The 22,187-nt window shown below is 38.8% G+C and overlaps 2 protein-coding genes across 5 annotated transcripts in view; one reads left to right on the top strand and one right to left on the bottom strand.

Moving 5' to 3' along the window:
* Nucleotides 1–18,154, bottom strand: part of ANAPC10 (anaphase promoting complex subunit 10) — a 110,648-nt gene extending 92,494 nt beyond the window's left edge. Inside the window, exons 1-2 of one of the 4 annotated variants that reach the window (XM_082728284.1) lie at nucleotides 18,048–18,154; nucleotides 13,662–13,788 (exon numbers count right to left, since the gene is read on the bottom strand). In XM_082728284.1, coding sequence (XP_082584410.1) covers nucleotides 13,662–13,776 — 115 coding nt within the window. In that variant the 5' untranslated portion in view covers nucleotides 13,777–13,788; nucleotides 18,048–18,154. Of the gene's footprint in view, nucleotides 1–13,661; nucleotides 13,789–18,036 lie in introns of all 4 variants that reach the window. The other 3 variants (XM_082728283.1, XM_082728286.1, XM_082728285.1) reach the window with 3 other exon arrangements.
* Nucleotides 18,155–18,229: 75 nt separating this feature from the next.
* ABCE1 (ATP binding cassette subfamily E member 1) overlaps nucleotides 18,230–22,187 on the top strand; it is a 32,104-nt gene continuing 28,146 nt past the window's right edge. Inside the window, exon 1 of the mRNA XM_082728265.1 lies at nucleotides 18,230–18,367. The gene's annotated coding sequence lies outside the window, so the exon portion shown is untranslated. The remainder of the gene's footprint in view (nucleotides 18,368–22,187) is intronic.

The following is a 22,187-nucleotide window of genomic DNA, read 5'->3' as shown; positions in this document are numbered from 1 at the left end:
TGTTAAGTGCTATAATAAAGAAATGAAGAAACAAACACAAACGCATGAAGGCTAAACAACATGCTATTAAAACACCAACAGATCGGGGCGCCAGGGTGGCTCAGTGGGTTAAAGCCTCTGCCTTCCACTCAGGTCATGATCCCAGGGTCCTGAGATCCAGCCCCACATCGGGCTCTCTGCTCGGCAGGGAGCCTGCTTCCTCCTCTCTCTCTGCCTGCCTCTCTGCCTGCTTGTGATCTCTGTCTGTCAAATAAATGAATAAAATCTTAAACACACACACACACACACACACACACCCCAATAGATCAACAAAGAAAGCAAAAAGGAAATGGAAAAATACCTGGGAACAAAAAAACATAGAAACATAGCAGTTCAAAATATTTGTGACCAGGTAAGAGCAGATCTAAAAGGGAACTTTACAGAGATACAGGCCTGCCTCAAGAAACAAGAAAAGTCTCAAATAAACAATTTAATCTTAAACTTAAAGGAACTAAAAAGAGAACAAGAAACAAAGCCCAAAGTTAGTAGAAGGAAAGAAATAATAAAGGGCAGAGCAGAAATAAATGAAATAGGCTAAAAAAAAAATACATAATGAGAGCTGGTTCTTTGAAAAGATAAAATTGACAAATGTTTAGCAAGACCTGTCAAAAAAAAAGTGTGGGGAAGACAGGGGAAGGGCGCATCTAAATGGCTCAGTCAGTTAAGCATCTGACTTGTGATTTCAGCTCAGGTCATGACTTTATGGGTAAAATTAAAGTAAAGCATAGGGAATGTAGTCAATAATACTATAATAACGTATGGTGATGATAACTATACTCACCAAGGTGTAAGCATCATGTAATATACAGAATTGTCAAAACATTATGGTGTATACCTGAAACTAATACAATATTGCATGTCCAGAATACTTCAATTTAAGAAAAAAGAAAGAAAACAAAGAGATGAAGAATTAATTAACTTCTTGATTACACTGTCTTCTCTTGGCTTCTATCCATGATCTCCCACTCTCCTAGTTTACCAACTAGTTCAGCAGTTACTTCTCCTTAGTTCCCTTTGCTGATTCTTATTCTTACTGTTTTCCAGATCTCTACATCTTAAAGGAGCCCTGAGACTTTACTCTTTTTTCTAAAAACAATATCTCCTTAGGGGAGTCAATCCAGTCCCAAGCTTACAATATCATCAATATATTGATAACTCAACTTTGTGTCTCCACCCAGACCTTTCCCCAGAGCTCCAAACTTCTACACTCAATTGCCTAATAAATATCTCACTAGAATGCTGATCTCAAAACTAATGTGTCTGAATCATAACTTTTTTTTTGAACCAAAACCTATGTATTTCCTCCCACCTCACTTTCTCAACTTAAGAAATAATAATAATGAGTTATTCAGCCAGACGCCTAAGAGTCAGTCTTGAATTTCTCCTTTCCTTTAGTAAGTCATAATTTTTCCACCTCTAAAAATACATCCCAAAGCCATCATCTCTCTCCCTATCATCCACCATGAGCCCATTCCAATTCAACATCATCTGACACAAATTATTGTATTAGTCATTCTTCCACCAGTCTACACCATTATTCTCCTACCAGCTGTTATTCTGAATGGCCATAGTGAATTTTTTGAGAACAACAAAAAGATTCTCCCTTTCCCTCTGCCCCTCCCCCCTCAAAAAAACAATCAATTAATTAATTAATTCTGCCATAGAAATTAAAAAAAAAAAACTGTATCAGATCATCTCTCTTTCCTGCTTAACATCTCCAAAGGCACCTGCTTGTACTTCAGATCTAAATTGTACTTCAAATCCAAATTCTACCAGAATTCAACCTGGCCTCTGTCTAATTATGTCTCCAGCCTAATCTTCTACCACTTCTCCTCCTTACCCACCATCCACTGGCCCACTAGACTTCTTTCTGAAACTCAAGCATTCCAAACCATTTAGCTTAGGGCCTTTGAAGTAGCTATTTCCTCTGTCAGCAAGGTTCTTCTGTGAAATCTCTGCACAATGGATTCATGTGCATTTACATCTCAGCACAAATTTCATTTTCCAAGAAAAGCCTTTCTTGGTCTATTTATTATATTGTTGCTTTATTTTCTCCAAAGCACATATTGCTATTCAACCAGAAAGTTACTCACTGATCACAATTGTCAGTTATGGCATAACGTTAAAAAAATTAAAATTCAGTTATTTTTTTAAGAAAAACAACTTACATCATCCAATTATGCCTCTCAAAATTAACTCATAAAAGAATGTCTTGGTAAAATATATGAATCGAGTGGAAAATATGTCATGGATCAGATGTCCACAAAACACAACCTCATGAAATACTTATTTTTGTTGGCTTATAAAGCATCAAATATAGAGTCAAACACAGAAGATGTACCTATTTGTCCCCTAATTTTGTTGCCCAACATGATATGAATTTAGGGCTTATGAAATTAAATGATTAATTTATTGTAATAACACTCTGTTATAATGCTAGCAGTCACACAAATCTGACCTTTAGTTTTTCCAGTCTCTTGGACAGAGACTGACAATTGTGCTGAATTGTGGAATTGTTTGTGATGCGTCTTCAACTAGGCTGAATCTACTAAATACATTCCAACTTCAATCTGAGTGAAATAATGGACCACTATTTCCAAAGACAGAGTAATTTTGCAAAGCTCTATACCACCTACCACACTGTAGCAGGCAAGTAAACTTGTACCTCCCACAAACTGTTATTTTACATTTTGAAAGTTTGGGGCACCTGGGTGGCTCAGTCTGTTAAGCGTCTGCCTTCAGCTCAGGTCATGAGCTGTGCCTCTCTCTGTCAAATAAATAAATAAAAATCTTAAAAAAAAAAAAAACTTAAAAAAGATTTAGAAAGTTTATTTAAAGTCTTCCTTATATCACTTCTCCCCTAAATTATTCCTTGTCTTCTAAATGATTTCTTTACCTCTAACTTTGTTTCACTTCAATCCATCCTCTAAACTTCTCAAATGTGAACAAATACTGAATGTTTTACTCTGCTACCTAAAACTTTTTAAGAGCTCTGTACAATAAAGTACCAACTATTTAACAAAGCCCTCTATGATCAGCCCTCTACCTAACTAGCTAGATTTACCTACGCCACTTCCTTTTATTCTAGTTTTACTTAAAACTGTGGAATGAGCTGTGTTTTGTCTAAGCTCTACACCTTTGTGCCTACTGTTCCTCTTGCCTTTATGTCCTTTTTGTTTGTTTGTTTTTAAGATCTTATTTACTAATTTGAGACAGAAAGAGAGAGAGAGAGAACATAAACAGGGGGAGAGGCAGAGGGCAAGGAGAAGCAGGCTCCTCCTGAGCCAGGAGCCAGAAATGGGGCTTGACCCTAGGACCTAAAGATCATGACCTGAGCCGAAGGCAGATGCTTAACCATCTGAGCCACCCAGGCGCCCCCTTCCCTTTATGTTTTTATTCAGTGAAATCCTCTTCTTGTTCCATCATGAAGAACAAGCATCTCCATGAAGCCTTCCCTGATCTGTTAAGCAGAATCAATCACTTCTTCCTCTGGGTCAATATTGAACCCATACTTCGTGGAAAGCAATATGACACTGTGGAACCTGACTGCCTTGAGTCATAGCATTCCCATTAATTATGTGATCACTGCCAAATTACTTAACTTTCTGTACTATAGTTTGCTCATTTAGAAAATGATAACAATAACAATACGTACTGCATACACATGTAAAGTACTTAGAACAGGACCTGTCATTTAGTAAGCACTAAAAAAGAGTTATAAATTATTACACTGCATTATAATGACTTGTTTAAAGTTTTAATCCCTCCACTAAATTGTGAACTCCTTGATAGCAAGGATTCTGTCTTTTATAACTTTTACTCTATTAAAGAGTTAACAGACTTCAGCAATTATCTGCTGCCTAGAAATGAAAAATATCTAACCATAGAGAAGCAAAGGTTAAACAACCTTCTCATTCTGCTTCTCATTAATAAAGAGCAGTCATTCACTCTATGTAGAAAATAATCACCTAATGATAGTTCACTGAGGGACCCAAAGGTGATGCAAGTACAACGTTTGACACAACACTGATAAACTGCATGACTTTTATACTTAACACATTTTGTAGTGATCCCACCACTCTCCTGGCAGTAGAACTACTGTTCTATTCTGTACCTCCAAGCTGTCAGAGCTGTGGGGCATCTTCAGGGAGCCAATTATACATTGCCCTCTGCAAACTTCATAGCATCAAGGGATATGAACTGACACTGACTTATACCCCATTATTGATACAGTAAGGCACCAGCTAAATTATGCTACTAGATCAAGCAAAGGTAGGTATTCAATTTGAGCAAATTCATAGAACTATTTTATACTATAAAGAATGTTAGAAACTTCTGCAGCAGCCCAGGATGTAGAAAGCTGGGAAAAAATGCATCACTTCCATTCAAACAAGAAGAGGCTGGATAAACTACAAACTCATAATTTTTCTTGAAAACATAAGAGCTTGAAAAAAATACAGCAACCAAAAAGTCTAAAACCCAAGAAGGAACGCCTCTCAACCTCAGGAGAAAAATGATATATAGCCTGTCCCAATTGTGGTAGAGCATGGGAGGAAGGAACAGTGGCCAAACAGACACATAAGACATTAGGCAGAACCTGCTAAACAACCTGTTAAAGGCCAAGTGTGGGCTAGCATAAAAGGACAGCAACCCTGGTAGTCCCGAATCTAAGGGGAATGCACACTGACTCTCAGAATCTTTTCCAAGGGCCTTCACTGTCTATGTAACAGAAAGATTTAGAGGAGACCAGAAAACATACTTCAATGGTAGATGCGTGAAGAAAAGAACTGACCACCACTGCAGGAAAAGCCAAAAGACCTACTGTTCTTCCCAAACCCTTCTCTCCAACAGAACAAAGGACTTAAGCTGCTGGAGGATGAGCATCAAACCTACTGACTCCAGGACAGACCCTTCTCTACTGGGAGAAGATTAAAAGAAAAAACGCTCTATACCTGGGGTAGATGCAGGGAACAACCCTTCCTCAGGTGGGGGATGGGGGAGTGCAGAAAACTCTCCCACAAAAGACTAGCCACAGATCCAACGCAGAGTTTGGCTATCATAGGTAGGGGGGGCCAAAATACTGAGAAAGCCCTACTTTAGAGGCCAGGCACACAAGGGCTAAAATAATAGCTGGACCAGGAAAACAGAGAAGCCTGCACTGAGTGACAAGACACAGCAATCTACTACTGAAGACAAGGCAAGAGCATGGAAAGAGACACACTCTGAAGCACAGGAGTACAGAGATAGTTGAAAACTAATAATGGAGAAACATTAAAAAAAACTCCCGTGGCTGGAGAACTCAGGCAGTAACCTCTTTGACATCAACCATAGCAACTTCATTCTAGATATGTCTCCTGAGGCAAGGTAAACAAAAGCAAAAGTAAATTATTGGGACTTCATCAAAATAAAAAGCTTCTGCACAGTGAAGGAGACATTCAACACAACTAAAAGGCAATCTACAGAATGGGAGAAGATATTTGCAAATGACATATCTGATAAATGGTTAGTATCCAAAATATGTAAAGAACTTGTAAAACTCAACACCCAAAAAAACAAACACATATAGATAGCCAACAGACACATGAAAGGTGTTCAACAACACTGATCATCAGGGAAATACAAATCGAAACTACAATGACGTATTACCTCACTCCTATAAAAATAACTAAAATCAACAACACAAGAAATAAGGTATTGGCAAGGATGTGGAAAAAGGGGAACCCTCCTGCATTGCTGGCAGGAATGCAAACTGATGCAGCCACTGTGGAAAACAGTATGAAGGTTCCTCAAAAAGCTAAAAATAGAACTACCCTTTGATCCAGCAATTGCCCTATTAGGTATTTCCCCAAAGAAAAAATACTAATTCAAAGGGATACATGCACTCCAATGTTTATAGCGGCATTAACAACAATAGCCAAATTATGGAAATAGCCCAAGTGTCTATCAGCTGATGAATGGCTAAAGAAAAGGTGGTGTTGAAGCACCTGAGTGACTCAGTTGTTAAGCATCTGCCTTCAGCTCAGATCATGATCCCAAAGTCCAGGGATCAAGTCTCATCTTGGGCTCCCCGCTCAGTGGGGAGTCTGCTTCTCCCTCTCACTCCTCCCCCTGCCTGTGTACATGTGCGCTCACTCTCTCTCTCTCAAATAAATAAATAAATAAAAGAAGATGTGGTGTCTGTATGTGTGTGCGTGCATGTGCGCATGCGCACACACAATGGAATATCATTCAGCCATAAAAAATGAAATCTTGACATTTCCAACTATCATGGATAGAGCTACAGAGTATTATGCTAAATGACATGTCAGTCAGAGAAAGACAAATACCATATAAATTCACTCATACGTGGAATTAAGAAAAAATACAAACAAGCAAAGGGGGGGAAAAAAGAGAAAGGCAACCAAGAAACAGTCTTAACTATAAAGGCCAAACTGATGGTTATCAGAAGGGAGGGGATGGGGGGTGGGTGAAATAACTGATGGGGATTAAGGAGTGTACTTGTTATGATAAGCACCGGTGTGGTATGGAAGTGTTGAATCACTATACTGTACACCTCTAACTAATATTGCACTGTATGTTAACTCATTAGAATTAAAACAAAAAGAAAAGAAAAGAAAACAAAACACCTCCTCTGGCACAAGCCTCCCCACCAAATCTTTAAGAAAAAATAAAATTAAATTAAAAATAAAAAATTATGATTGACATGTTAAAGAATCTATAGTGAACAATGGAGGATATGCTGGAACAGATAGGGAATTTCTTTCAACAGAGATGAAAACTCTTTTAAGAGTCAATGGAGGGGCGCCTGGGTGGCTCAGTGGATTAAAGCCTTTGCCTTTGCCTCAGGGTCCTGGGATCGAGCCCCGCATCAGGCTCTCTGCTCAGCGGGGAGCTTGCTTCCTTCTCTCTCTCTCTGCCTGCTTCTCTGCCTACTTGTGATCTCTGTCTGTCAAATGAATAAATAAAATCTTTAAAAAAATAAATAAATAAATAAAATAAAAAAATAAAAAAAACCCACCATATCAGACATGAAACTCAACAAAGCCAAAGAAAGAAGCTGTAGACTTGAAGCTAGATCAATTTAAAAAAATCCACAGCAAAACAAAATGAGGGAAAAATAAAGCATCTAAAAGCTATGAATAAAAAATGGCCTAGAAAAATCAAATGGTCTAGCATATGTATAACTGAATTCTCAGAAGGACAACAGAGAAGAAATGGGGCAAAAGAAATACTTGAAGAAATAATGGCCAAGAATTTTCATAAAATAAAGCAAAACATCAGACCAGAATATCCAAGAATCTCAGTGAAACTCAAGCCATATTAAATACCCACGTACTTACTCTGACACATCATACTTATTCTACTGAAAATCAAAGATAAAATCTTAAAGGCAGCTAGGAACAAAAGCTACATTGACTAGACAGATTTCTCTTAAAAAAAAAAAAAAAACAAACCATGCAAGCCAGGAAATAATGGAATGACATCTTTAAAGTAAAAAAATGAAAAATCCAGGGGCACCTGGGTGGCTCAGTGGGTTAAGCCTCTGCCTTCGGTGCAGGTCATGATCTCAGGGTCCTGGGATCGAGCCCCACATCAGGCTCTCTTCTTAGCAAAGAGCCTGTTTCTTCCTCTTTCTCTCTCTGCCTCCCTCTCCATCTACTTGTGATCTCTCTCTGTCAAATAAATAAATAAAATCTTTTTTAAAAAATATAAAGGCATTATCCTATTTAAAAAAAAAAAAATGAAAAATCTGCCCAGCTAGAATCCATTCAGAGAAAATATACCACAGTAATAAAAGCAAAATGAAAAATTCTTCAAACAAACAATCCTAGCAGACCTGCAATACAAAAAACTGTTAAAGTTCTTCAGGGAATGCCTGGGAGACTCAGGTGGTTAAACGTCTGCCTTCAGGGGCGCTTGGGTGGCTCATCATTAAGTGTCTGCCTTCTCTCAGGTCCTGATCCCAGGGTCCTGGGATCGAGCCCCACATCAGGCTGTCTGCTCAGTGGGAAGCCTGCTTCTCCCTCCCCCATTCCCCCTGCTTGTGTTCCCTCTTCTGCTGTCTCTCTCTCTCTGTCAAATAAATAAATAAAATCTTTAAAAAAAAAAAGTCTGCCTTCAGCTCAGGTCATGATCCTGGGGTCCTGGGATCAAGTCCCGCATCAAGGTTCTTATTCAGCAGGGAACCTGGTTTTCTCTCTGCCTGCCGTTCTCCCTGCTCTGCTCTCTCTGTACTCTCTGACAAATAAATATTTTTTAAAAAGACTTAAAAAAAAAAAAAAAAGAGAAAGTTCTTCAGGTAGGAGGACTATGATACCAGATAGAATTTGATTTATTCAAAGAAATTAAGTTCCAAAAATTTTAAAAAATTAATGTAAACATAAAATTTTTTTTAATTTTTAATTGCTCTAAACGATAATTTACCATTTAAAACAAAAATAGCAATAATATATCCTGAAGCTTAAAATATCTAAAAATAAAATGTATAACACAAATGGCATAAAAGACTGAGGAGAGAAACTGGAAGTACACTGCTGAAGGATTCATACACCATTATCTATGGTGGTATACTACTACTTGAAGGTAAACTGTGATAATTAAAGATATATATTGTAAACCTTAGGGCAACCACTCAAAAATTTCAAAAATGATGTATAACCAGGGTGCCCGGGGAGCTCAGTGGGTTAAAGCCACTGCTTTCGGCTCAGGCCATGATCCCAGGGTCCTGGGATCAAGCCCTATATTGGGCTCTCTGCTCAGTGGGGAGCCTGCTTCCTCCTCTCTCTCTGCCTGCCTCTCTGCCTACTTGTGATCTCTGTCTGTCAAATAAATAAATAAAATCTTTAAAAAAAAAAATGATGTATAACCAGTAAGTCAACAGTGGAGATAAAACATACTGAATATATCCAAAAACAGATAGAAAAAGAAAGAAAAAAAAAAACAAGAAAAAAGAAAACAAATTTCAAGACAGTAGTTTCAAATCTAATGATATCAATAAATGATCTAAACATTCCCAATGAAAAGATAAAGAATATTGGATTAAATTAGAAACCAAGACCCAATGCTGTCTATAAGAAACTCACTTCAAATATAAAGATATACATAGTTTAAAAGGAAAGGAAAAACTTCCAGCTTCCAGTTTGACAAGCAAAGGGCTTAGAAAATGTCACTCATCCTCATAACAACAGCAACAAAGCTGAATTAACTGAAAACCAGTCATACTTCTTAAGTCCAACAGAGACCTGAGGTCACAGGGCAAACCACCACCACACAGGGAACTGAAGAAACAGGTGAATACAGAGAATCACAGCTTACCAGAAGCAGCAACTGCTGCTAGAGTCAGCAACTGGTTTGAAAACTTTATTAGAGTAACTGCTAACTGACTAATGGCTGGAGACTGAGTATGCATGAGGTTGAGAGAGAAAAACTCCTAAAAGCCCAGCCTTAGGAAGAGATCTACCTTTTCCTGAATTTTACCTAGGAGCCCCACCAGGTTCCCTTCAGGATAAAGACGAAAGAAAATTCTCCAGTGCTTCCTGCAGAGGGAGGGGGAAAGTAATCACTGTAAAATACACTCAGAGCATTGTGCTCTCTTCAACAAAGACCTGACTTCTACAAAAACTGTTTTAGAGTATAACTAACATGGGTTGTACTAGAGCCTAACTGACATGGGGAAAGAAAAACACTCAACTTCAGACTCCTCTAGCTTTCCTGTCTCCCACATAAGTTGGGGGGCGGGGGAGTGAGAAGCATCTGTTAAGGTCACAGCCATGGATATACACCCACTAAAAGACTAAGATCTAGTCACAGGATTATAGAATACTTCTGTTACCCCTACAACTTACCACTGTATCAATAGGGCTCCTATATTAATACCATGAGATTACAATTCAAAGCACTGGGGTGCCTGGGCGGCTCAGTGAGTTAAGCCTCTGCCTTCCGCTCGGGTCATGATCTCAGGGTCTAGGGATCGAGCCCCACATCCAGCTCTCTGCTCAGCAGGAACCTGCTTCCCCCCCACTTCTGCCTGCCTCTCTGCCTACTTGTGAATTCTGTGTATGTCAAATAAATAAATAAAATCTTAAAAAAAAAAAAAAAGAACTATAAACTTAGACTCCCTTTAATGAGTCTCTAAGGAAATGCAAAAATACCAAGGCAAACAAAAACAAGGATATCTAAATAATTTTAAATTCTGAATCTTAGCCTTTATCCCAGATAGAAAATTAGTAAATTAGTTGAACTGAATAGCACCATCAACTAGCTTGATCAAATTGACATTTACAGATGAATCAAGGAAGAAGTATCAAAAGAAACTGTAAAATATTTGAAACTGATTGAAAAAATAAAAATTACCAAAAACGGTAGAATCAGTGAGAACAGTGCTTACAGAGAAATTTATAGTATGGAGTATGTATGTTAGACAAGAAGAGAAACTTAGAATCAGTTAGAATCAGTAATCTAAGTTTTCACCTTAAAAACAAGGAAAAGAAGAGTAAATTAAACCCACAATAAGGAGAAGAAATAATGATAATCGGAACAGAAATGAATGAAACTGAAAACAGGTAAATTAAAAGAGAAGTTACCACAAGCTATTTTTTGAAAGGTCAACAAAATTAATATACCTCTAGCATGGTTCACCAAGAAAAAAAGATAGAAGACACAAATTACTGATATCAGAAACAAAAGAGGGGCCATCCCTACTAATCTCATGGATAACTGAAAGGAAAATAAAAGAGTATTATAAACAATTCTATGCCCACAAATTTAATATCTTCAATAAAATGGATCAATTCCCTGAAAGACACAATACAACAAAATTCAGACAAGGAGAAATAGATAATCTGAATAATCCTACATATAATACAGAAATTGAATAAAAAATTAATAACCTTCCAAAAGAAATCACCAGGGCTAGGTGGTTTCAATAGACGTCTATCAATTATGTAACAAAGAAATAATACAAATTCTCTACAGTCTCTTCCAGAAAACAGAAGCAGAGAAAATATTTGCTAACTCGTTCCATGAGGGCAGCATTACCTAATACCAAAACCAAACAAAGACACTACAAAAAACAGTAGATACTGAAAGAACAGTATCTCTCATGAACACAAATACAAAATCCTCTAGAAATAGTAGCAAATAAAAACCATGTATAAAAAGAATTTTATATCACAACTAAGTAGGATTTATTCCAGGCATGCAAAGCTAGTTCAACATTCCAAAATTAATTAATGTAATCCATCATATCAACAGGCTAAAGAAGAAAAAAAAATGATCATATCAATAGAGATAGCATTTGACAACATCCTACATCCATTCAGCATGATATCTACCAGAAAACTAAGAATAGAAAGGAACCTCCTCAACTTTATATACAAATGAAAAAACCAACAGCTAACACCATACTTAATGGTGAGAACCTAAGAGCCTTCCCTCTGAGATCAGGAATTAGAAGGATGTCCCTTTTCACCATTCCCCTGCAGTATCATATTGGAAGTCTTACCTAACACAGTAAGACAGGAAAAGGAAATAAAAGGTATAGACTGGGAATGAAGAAATAAAAACAAATTCTACTCCTACAGAATTTTACTCCTAAGTATTTACCCAAAAAAAGAAAACATATATCCATACAAAAATATGTACATGAATGCTTACAGCAGCTCTATCTATAATCACCTAGTATGGGAAGCAATCTTGGTTAACCATTGCTGCATTACAATTACCCCAAAACTCAGCAGTTTAAAACACCAAACATGCATTATTTCACAACTTCTATGAGATAGAAATTTGGGAGGAACTTGATTGAGCACTTTGGCTCCAGGATGTTTAGGAATTTGCAGTCAAGTTATCTGAAGGAATTAATCTGAAATCTTGACAGGGGCTGAAGGATCCATTCTAAGATGGCTTGTTCATATGCTACTGACAAGAGGCCTCAGTTCCTCAGAGGCTATTGTCAGGAGGCCAGAGCTCCTTGTCACACAAACATCTCCACAGGGTCCACTGTTTCCTCACAAAATGGCAGCTGGCTTTCCCGAAGGAGTGATCCAAATGAGAACAAGGCACAGTCACAATGTATTTGATCAATCTAATCTCAGAAATCACACAATATCACTTCTGCATATCCTACTAGTTCTAGAGATCAATCCTGACAGTGCAGCAGAGGTCAACAGAAGGGCACAAATATCAGGAGATAAGGATCACCAGACCATCCTGGAAGGCGGTTACCACAAACCTAATGTCCATTAACTGGTGAGTAAATAAACTACAGTACATCCATACAGTGGAATAGTAATTATCAATAAAAAGGAATAAACTATTGATACATGTAACAGCATGGAAAAAAATCACAAATACTAAGTGAAAGAGCCAGACCTGAAAAGCTACGTACAGGGAAAGACATAACTAAAAGGATATAAAACAGATCAAAGGTTGTCGGGAGCTGGTAAGGGGGCAGAAGACTGACCAGAAAGGGGCATGAGGGAATTTCTTTGGATAATGGAAATATTCTATATTTGATTGTGATGGTATGTGTTCGTTAGAATTCATACAACTATACACCTTAAAAGGATAACTTTTATTGAACATAAATTATACCTCAAAAATTACTTATAAAAAGAAAGAGAAAGAAATCTTAAGAGGAAAAAAGAGGTCTGGTTGGGAATACTGCTATAGGAGTCTTAACGTATAAATAACAAATTTCCAAAGGAAAAGTGACTATTAAACCAATAACATTATAAAGTTCCTCAAGCTAGAAAACTTTCTATGAGCTTTAGTCTACAAATTGAAAGTGCCCATCAAATTAAAAGTCAGACAGATGAAAAAGATACACAAGTATCTTGGCATATCCTGGCAAGAGTCTTAAACTCTAAGAACAGAAAAAGTTTAGGGACGCCTGGGTGGCTTAGTGGGTTAAAGCCTCTACTTTCAGCTCAGGTCATGATTCCAGGCTCCTGGGATCGAGCCCCGCATCAGGCTCTCTGCTCAGTGGGGAGCCTGCTTCCTCCTCTCTCTCTCTGCCTGCCTCTCTGCCTGCTTCTGATCTGCCTGTCAAATAAATAAAATCTTTAAAAAAAAAAAAAATCCAGATGCATGAAGATTTAAAAAAAAAAAAAAAAGAACAGAAAAAGTTTAAATGCTTTCCAGAAAGAAAGAACAAATCACCTAGAAAAAAAGAGAGACAAGCTTAGGCCTTCTTATTCGTAACAAAAAGGAAATGGTGAAATAGTATCCACAAATTTTTGAGAAAAGGACTGACACCCCAAAATTCTATACTAACCAAGATTTAAAAAAAATATTTAGGAATACACAATCACTCAAAAAGTGTATCACCCACTTATCTCATCTAGAGAAAGAGCCAACAAAAAATGCTCACCAAATAACTAAATCATTGCAGAGATAGAACAGGGTAAGAAGGAACCTTATGAAATATGCAGTTAAATTGAAGTGGATATTAATATTAGTAAAGCAAATGGGAACAGATATATAACAAATAAAAACTCAATTAAATTTACCTTAGAATTAAAGCATCTAAACAAAAAAGAATATTAAAGTCTAGCATCCAGCATATGAGGAAACTATAAGTTGTTATTACAAACAACTTTTTTTGTTTTGTTTTGATTTACCTGGTTTGCAAGATGAGAGTGACCAAACAGCTTGTGACCCAATTTCCCGCACTGTTCCAGTCCTTTCCAACTGCTTAGGGTCAGCACCAGGAGGTGTCTTGTTTGGTGTGGTCATTTTTTAGATATTCTACATAGAAAACAAAAATACACACATTATACCAGGATCTAAGCATCTTCTACAAAGGCTGAAAATTAAAATCTAATAGCAAAATATATCACTTATATACCCTTGATATTAATCATCTATTTCTCAAATGTAAGTAACATGACTCAATTACTGTAATTAAAAATCTTGGGAATTCAGTTTTTGTTTCTAAAATGTATTATGGGGGCGCCTGGGTGGCTCAGCGGGTTAAGCCGCTGCCTTTGGCTCAGGTCATGAACTCCGTGTCCTCGGATTGAGCCCCGCGTCGGGCTCTCTTCTCAGCGGGGAGCCTGCTTCCTCCTCTCTCTCTGCCTGCCTCTCTGCCAGCTTGTGATCTCTCTCAATAAATCTCTCTCAAATAAATAGATAAAATCTTAAAAAAAAAAATCTTGGGAATTCAGTTTTTGTTTCTAAAATGTATTATGGGGGCGCCTGGGTGGCTCAGTCGGTTAAGCCTCTGCCTTCGGCTCAGGTCATGATCTCAGGGTTCTGGGATCAAGCCCCGCATTGGGCTCTCTGCTCATCAGGGAGCCTACTTCCCCCTCTCTCTCTGCCTGCCTCTCTGCCTGCTTGTGTTCTCTCTCTGTCAAATAAATAAATAAAATCTTAAATAAAATGTATTATGACTTACAAGATGTGCACAACAGTAGAGTACAATAGCCAAAGGGCATGGGATCAGGGTTTTAACTTCAGCCTCTCCTTTAACTAGCCTAGACTTTGGGCAGGTCTGGGCTTTATTTCCTTACCTGTAATAGGGGTCAACTTGATCTATAATTCTATGATGCTATATAATCTATACCTGAGTAAAAAATCCTTTTTTTAAAATATTTTATTTTTAAGGGGCACCTGGGTGTCTCAGTCAGTTAAGCAGCTCCCCTTGGGTGAGAGTCCTGGGATCAAGCCCCATATGGGGCTCCCTGCTCAGTGATGAACCTGCTTTTCCCTTTTCCTTTGCTCCTCCCCCGCTTGTGCTCTCTCTCTCTCTCTCTCTCTCTGTCAAATACATAAATAAATCAACAGAAATAATAATGAAGATTTTTAAGTAATTCTTATATGCAACATGGGGCTCAAACTCACAACCCTGAGATCAAGAGTTGCATGCACCATCAGTTGAGCCACTCAGGCTCCCCTCTGAGTAAAAATTCTTTATTCAAATGACTTTTTTCTTAGAAATACTTATATTCCAAGAATATGTAAATATTAGTTTCCAGTTTATTTATTTTGAATGTAAATTTACTTTGATAACTTATTTTATTAAAGTATAAATAACATACAGTGTTATATTAATTTCAGGTGTACAGTATAATGATTCAGCAATTCTATACATTTCTCAGTCCTCACAATAAGTCTTCTCTTTTTTTTTTATTTTAATTTTTTTTAAGATTTTATTTATTTATTTGAGAGAGAGAGAAAGCAGGAGGGGGAGAAGGTCAGAGGGAGAAGCAGACTCCCCATGGAGCTAGGAGCCCGATGTGGTACTCGATCCTGGGACTCCAGGATCATGACGTGAGCTGAAGGCAGTCACTTAACTAACTGAGCCGCCCAGCCGCCCCTAATTTTTATTTTTAAGTAATCTCTACACCTAACGTGGGGCTCAAACCCACAACCCCAAGATCAAGAGTCACACCTTCCAAATGCAAGCTTGTGTAGCCACTCTAGGAAACAGTATGGAGGTTCCTCAAAAAGTTAAAAATAGAGCTACCCTATGACCCAGCAATCACACTACTGAGTATTTACCTTAAGATACAAATGTAGGGATCCGAAGGCACATGTGCACCTGAATGTTTATAGCAGCAATGTCCACAATAGCCAAACTATGGAAAGAACCTAAATGTCCATCAACAGATGAATGGATGAAGATATTGTGGGGTAGGGTGCCTGGGAGGCTCAGTGGGTTAAAGCCTCTGTCTTTGCCTCAGGTCATGATCCCAGGGTCCTGATCGAGCCCTGAATCAGGCTCTCTACGCTCGCGCTCTCTCTCTCTCTCTCTGCCTGCCTCTGTGATCTGTTTGTCAAGTAAATAAATTTAAAAAATAAAATAAAATATCTTAAAAAAAAAGATGTGGGTTATATATAATGGAATACTAAGTAGCCATCAAAAAATGAAATCTTGCCATTTGCAACTATGTGGATGGAACTAGAGGGTATTATGCAAAGCAAAATAAGTCAATCAGAGAAAGACAATTATCATATGATCTCTCTGATATGAGATATTTGAAGTGGGGGGGTGGAGGTTATGGGGGTAGGGAGGGAAAAAAATGCAACAAGATGGAACCGGGGAGGAAGACAAACCAAAAGAGACTCTTAATCTCAGAAAACAAGCTGAGGTTACTGGGGGGTCAGGGTGGGAGAGATAGGGTGGCTTGGTTTTGGACACTGGGGAGGGTATGTGCTATGGTGAGCGCTGTGAACTGTGTAAGACTGATGATTCACAGACCTGTACCCTGAAGCAAATAATACATTATATGTTAATAAGAAAAAAAAAAAGAGTCCCACCTTCCACCAACTGAGCCAGCCAGGTGCCCCACAATAAGTCTACTCGCAATCCCCTTCATCTGTTTCGCCCATTGTCCTACCCACCTACCCTTCAGGAACTACGAGTTTGTTCTCCGTATTTAAGAGTCTGTTTAATTTTTTGTTTTGTTTCTTAAATTTCACATGAGTGAAATCATGTGATATTTGTCTTTCTCTATCAGATTTATTTCACTTAGTCTTATACCTTCTAGGTCCACCCATGTTGTTGCAAATGGCAAGATCTCATTCTTTTTTATGACTAATATTTCATCGTGTGTGTGTGTGTGTGTGTGTGTGTATACCACATCTTCCTTATCTATTTATCTACTGATGGACATTTGTGTTGCTTCCACATATTGCCTCTGGTAAATAATGCTGCAGTGAATGCAGGGGTGCATATATCTTTTCGTACTAGTGTTTTTGCTTTCTTTGGGTAAGTTACCCAGTAGTGGAGTAACTGGATTATATGGTAATTCTATTCTTAATTTTTTGAAAAAGTAATTAATTAAAACACTGTTTTCCATAGTGCCCAATTCACGTTCTCTCCAACAGTGCAGAAGGGTTCCTTTTCCTCCAACAGCCTTCCTAACACTTCTTATTTCATGTCTTTTTTATTCTAGCCATTCTGACAGGCATTACGTGATTATCTCACAACAGAAACATGAAAAGATACTCAACTAATCATCAGAGAAATACAAACAAAACCACAATGAGATACAGGTCTCCACTTTAAATAATCCATTAAGTGATACAGAGAAAAATCACTTCTCCCAAGTTGCCAAAAGTTCCATTTACATGACATAGAAGATGTCAGAAAAATGGTTTCAAAGCATAGAAGTGAATAAACGACCCATTCTAAATCTCAAATTTTACTTCTTTTGTTATCCTGGTAAATCTATGCAGACATGAAAAAAAAAAAATCTCCAGTAGTGAGCAATATGTAAAACAGCTTACATAGTGCAGTTCAGATACTGACCATGGTTATATCCGCTATTAGAAACCTCACCCAGTAACTCAACATACCATCTCCTTGACACCTTTTAGATCTGTTGTTTCCTAATCTCAACACAGCACATGATACTCATTAAATAAGAGTGAAATCCCTAGATAGTAAAATTCAGAAAGGCCTGAGACTTAAATGCTCAATTAGCAATTTACTGAATGAATAAGTGCAGTCCTAAGCCAAAGTATTCACCTTCTACAAGCTAAGGAAAGACTAGGATGAGACAAGGAAACCTGTGACTATCACTAGAAGCTGAATATACTGTCGCTGTCAAACGTTCCAAAACGTCAAACTGGACCAAAAAAAAAAAAAAAAGAAAGAAAAGAAAGGAAGGAAGGGAGAAAGAGAGAAAGAGAGAAGGAAGGAAGGGAGGGAGGGACTCATCTCACTGGAACAGAATTCAACTGCCCGACGTGGTACTGGACGCCACCAAGTGGATAAAACACGGAGCTCGGAAAGCCTGGGTTCCTGGCCACACACTTAAGAATGGGCTGAGGCCAAGGAGAGATCGCCATCACCAGCAGCATTTGGACCAGATTCTACTGGTCCCGCTTGACACCTCTGTTATGAAAATGCTAGAATGGGCAATGGCTTTCCTGCGGCCTCGAGATCGGGAGGGAAAAAGGGGGATTGAAAACTGGGATAAGAACGCGTCTACTTGCGCTAGAACCAGTCTCCACATGGTGGGGGGTGAGAGGAGTCCACGCACTTACAGCTTACAGACCCGGCTTGCAGCAACCCAGCTTTTTAGGATGCCCTGCAGCTCCGTGCCACTCCCACTCAGGACAGCCCGGCTTTCCCGACGGCGTTAAGTTGGAGTCGCAGCTCAATGACGTCAGTTCTCGCCGGCCGGACCAAGTCCCGGGCTCCGCCAGTCGCTCTCTGTCGCGCGCGCGCACTACGTTCCTAAAGCATGCGCGAGGCGGTGGCTAAGCACCGCCATTTTGGCCGGTGGCCGTAGGAACGTGCCGTGTGAGGGAGAAGTGAGAGGAAGAACTGATTTGGCCTCTGAGCTCCCCTCCGCGAGGGGATCGTTTTCTCCAGGTACGTGAGTAGCCCGGGAGGGTTTGTCGGTTGACTGCGGCGTGACACGGTTTAAAGACTATAGGGACATTCTCTGAGAGCCTTTGGCGAGGCCTCTGGTGTCGGCGGCGGAGAACGCTGCGGCGCGCGGCAGCCGGCTCGGAAGGGACAGCTGGAACCACCAGAGCGGGGGCACCGCCGAGGGCTTGGAGGCACGTCACTCCTCACCTCCAGCTGACCTGGACCTCGGCCACTGTTGCTGGCCACCCGCTCAGGGGCTACCAGAATGGACTTAGATGCCATCTCAGAGATCCAGATACGACCGTCTCCACTCCCCCTTGACTACACTCTTGCCCGAAAGCTGAACCTTCCAGAGAAGGCAACTTCAGAACTTAAAACATCCCTTTTTTCCCCCATCCTTACCCTGACACTGTAGAATGGATATATTGTCACACGTGTCTATTTGATTCTAGGAAGTCGTAGCCTTTTCTTCTACGGCTGCTTTGGTAATTATGGAATGAGTCATGGCATTTTGCCGCCATGGAGTCGAATCCTCCGTTCCCCGTCTTTATAGCAATAATGGGCAGTTGTCGCTCTGCTTTTCTCTTAAGAGTAACGTGTATTCGGTTATCCCAAGTAATCTCCCGGTTCAGCGTCTGTATCTTTTTTAGTGCGCTTTTAAAGCACTTGGCACTTTCTTCTTGGTGACTTGTGTTCCCTGTTTTTATACAAACTGCAGGAGATCAGGAGCGCGAAGGCGCCTGCTTTATTAGACATGATGGCTAAAGCCAACTCCCACATCCCATAAAATACGAAAACCTATTTTCTCCCTCCCTCTTTTTTTTTTTTTTTTTTTTTGGTAGTAAAGTCCATAAGTGAGAAATAACTGTCAAAAACAATGGGGAGGAGTGTGGGAGGGGTTATGCTGGGGGTTTTTTGTTGTTGTTTTACCCTCTCTCCCACAGGGACTGCTAGCTAGGCATTTATGATAGTGGTAGTTGTGTTGCATTTATCAGTACATTTGTCTCATATACTGAAAATATTCGTACCGTATCAGCTACCTGACAGTAATGTTTCGTCAGTGTTAACCAAGGGTTCTGACCTGTATTTGTACCAAAAGGGTATTTTTTTTCGTGTTTAAAATCTTGTTATGCCCCTTAAAAACATTTTAAGAACATTTAATAAATTTCTGAAAGAGTAAAAAAGTATTAATTGGGTGTCCCTTCTTAGAAACCTGTTCAGTTTAAGACTCTGAAATCAAGAATCGTACACCACTCCCAACTTACATGTTTTATAAGACTAATAACTTAGAGTAACCATGGACTGGAATATTTTATGTGATATCAGGCGTCATTTGTGCACAGCAGTCTTTTAAATGCTTTCACATGATGTTATGATAATTTTGGTCTTAGACCAAAAATGCTTTCCATAATGCCTCTCACTTCCTTTTTTCCTCCCAACTGGAAGAATGACAGTGAGGGTCATTATTTGAGTACCTGTTTTGAGCAGTTTGTTTTCAGACCTGAAATATCTTCAAGTTTCTCTTGTCTCCAGCAGTCTGTTACTACTCCCACCCCCGCGGCTTCACTGTGCTGTATGTCACTGAAAAAGAAAGTAGGGATCCCTCCTCCCCAGTTCTTGAAAATAATATACAAATTTAGTCATTATTGTTGACACAAGTAAGAGTTCTACAAAGAATTTATATTCCTTAGTCTTAAATGGATTATAATTTATCTCTGTTTCTTATACAAATCAGCTTATTAATCATCTCTGGTATGTTTTTATTTTTCTATACATCATCATTTTCAGTCACTTGGTTTTTAAAATGGTTTGAAATAACAGATGAAACACTTTAGTAGTTTGGCAGAAATAAAGTTTAGCATCAGCAATTGTGTGATAAAAGTTTTGTGTGATAAAAGTTCCTGTAGAAGGAACTTCATGACATTCATTCACCAGGTGATTTGTATGGTGTCCAGCTTTATTTTAATAACTAAAAACTCTTCAGTTAGGGATCACTTAGAGTGAAAGCTTTTTTGTAGCAATTCAAAAGTCATTTAATTTCTTTCTCTTCTAGTCATTATGAAAACTGGACCAGTTTTTACAGGTTTTAAGGGGGTAGAGTGGATCTTTTAGTTACCGTAATTCTCTTTATTACATAAATACTTAGTCTCCTCTTGGGTAATTTCTTTTCCAGTATATACTTTAGTGGATAACTGTCACTATGAAATATTGACAATATTTCTGATTCAGTTTAACCTATCAGAAATTATTTACTATATCCAAATTCATTTTCTTGTTTATTCAACAGAAATATTTGAGCTTTTATCATGTGCTGGGCACTGGTTTGGCCATTGGGCTGAACATACAAGAAATCCTTGCCCTCTTGAGTATCTTTTACTTGGGGTGGGGAAAACATTGTGTAGAGAGGAGGAGTATATAAATACATGTATATACACACAATAAATATGTACATAAACCATGTGTACCCATATATATGAAATACATACTGTGTGGTATAGTAGAAAGCGCTAAAGAAGTAAATCAGGGAAGAAAAAACAATCATTAGGGTATATTTTTTGGTAGTACAGTTAGAAAATAAACATTAATATAGTTAGAAATAAACTATAGTTTATACTATATTATACTATACTCTATACTATACTATTCTATACTATACCTATATTATAGGTATTGTAGTTAGAAATAAACATTAAAGACTTGAAGTAGTGAGTCTTGTAACTCACTAGGGGGAATAGCATTAGAAGCAGAGGGAATAGAAAATGTTAGAGCCCTGAAGCAAGAACATGTCTGATGTGTGCTAAGAACAGCAGGGAGCCAGTGTGGCTGGAGCAGAATGAACAAGAGCTAGAGTAGGTGGAGATGACATCAGGAGGTAATAGAGGCTGATCAGTACCTCATTAGTTATTTTAAGGACTTTGGCTTTTATTCAGAATGAGTAGGGAAGCCACTGCAGGTGTTGAGAGGAATGACATGATCGAAGTGACATGATCTGACTTATACTTGAGAGCTTGTTTGGAGGTTCTGGCAGGGGAACGCAGCTACTCGTATACCCTTGACCGAAGAACGGTCCTCTCCTCTATCGGGGAAGGTCGACCTCTTCGACCGAGCGCGCAGCTTCGGGAGGGACGCACATGGAGCGGTGAGGGAGGAAGGGGACACCCACCTAGCCAGCCAGATCATCCAAATCAACCCTGGCGATCAGTGGGGTTACAGATGTCACAGCCAGATCGCCCTCACATCCAGATCTGACTTTTACTTAAAAAGGATCATCCTGGCTTGTGTAGTGAGAAGGAACCATCAAGAGTTGAAGTAGAAGGAGGTAAGAGTAAAGCAGAAAGACCTGATAGGAAACTATTAGAGTAATGCATATGAGAAATAGTAGTGGCTTAGACCACAGTGATGAGAAGTGGTCAGATCATGAAGGTAAATTGGACAGAATTTGCTATTGTGGCATGTAAAAGATAACTTCAAGAATTTTGGCTAGAGTAAATGGAAGACTGGAGTTGTCATTTAACAGAATGGGCAAGACTGCTAGAGAAGCAAATTTTGGTGGGGACTTTAGGACTTTAATTTGGGAGATGCATGTTAGACCTTCAAGAAGAGATGTTGGGTAGTCAGGTAGATGGATATGTAATTTTAGGGTTAGGAGAGGTATCCTGGCTAGAGATAGAAATTGAGGAGTTAACAGCATATAAATAGGATTTAAAGCCATGAGATCAGAATAGAATACCTTAAAGAATGAATAGAGATTTAAAAATGTGACTATTAGCGCACCTCTCAACTTTCAGTAGCCTAGAAGATAAGGAAAAATGACCAAGAA

The sequence above is a fragment of the Mustela nivalis genome (genome assembly GCF_964662115.1).
Source record: "Mustela nivalis genome assembly, chromosome: 4".
NCBI lineage: Eukaryota > Metazoa > Chordata > Mammalia > Carnivora > Mustelidae > Mustela > Mustela nivalis.
The sequence above is the reverse complement of the archived record's forward strand: the minus strand, read 5'-3'. Positions and strand labels throughout refer to the sequence as shown.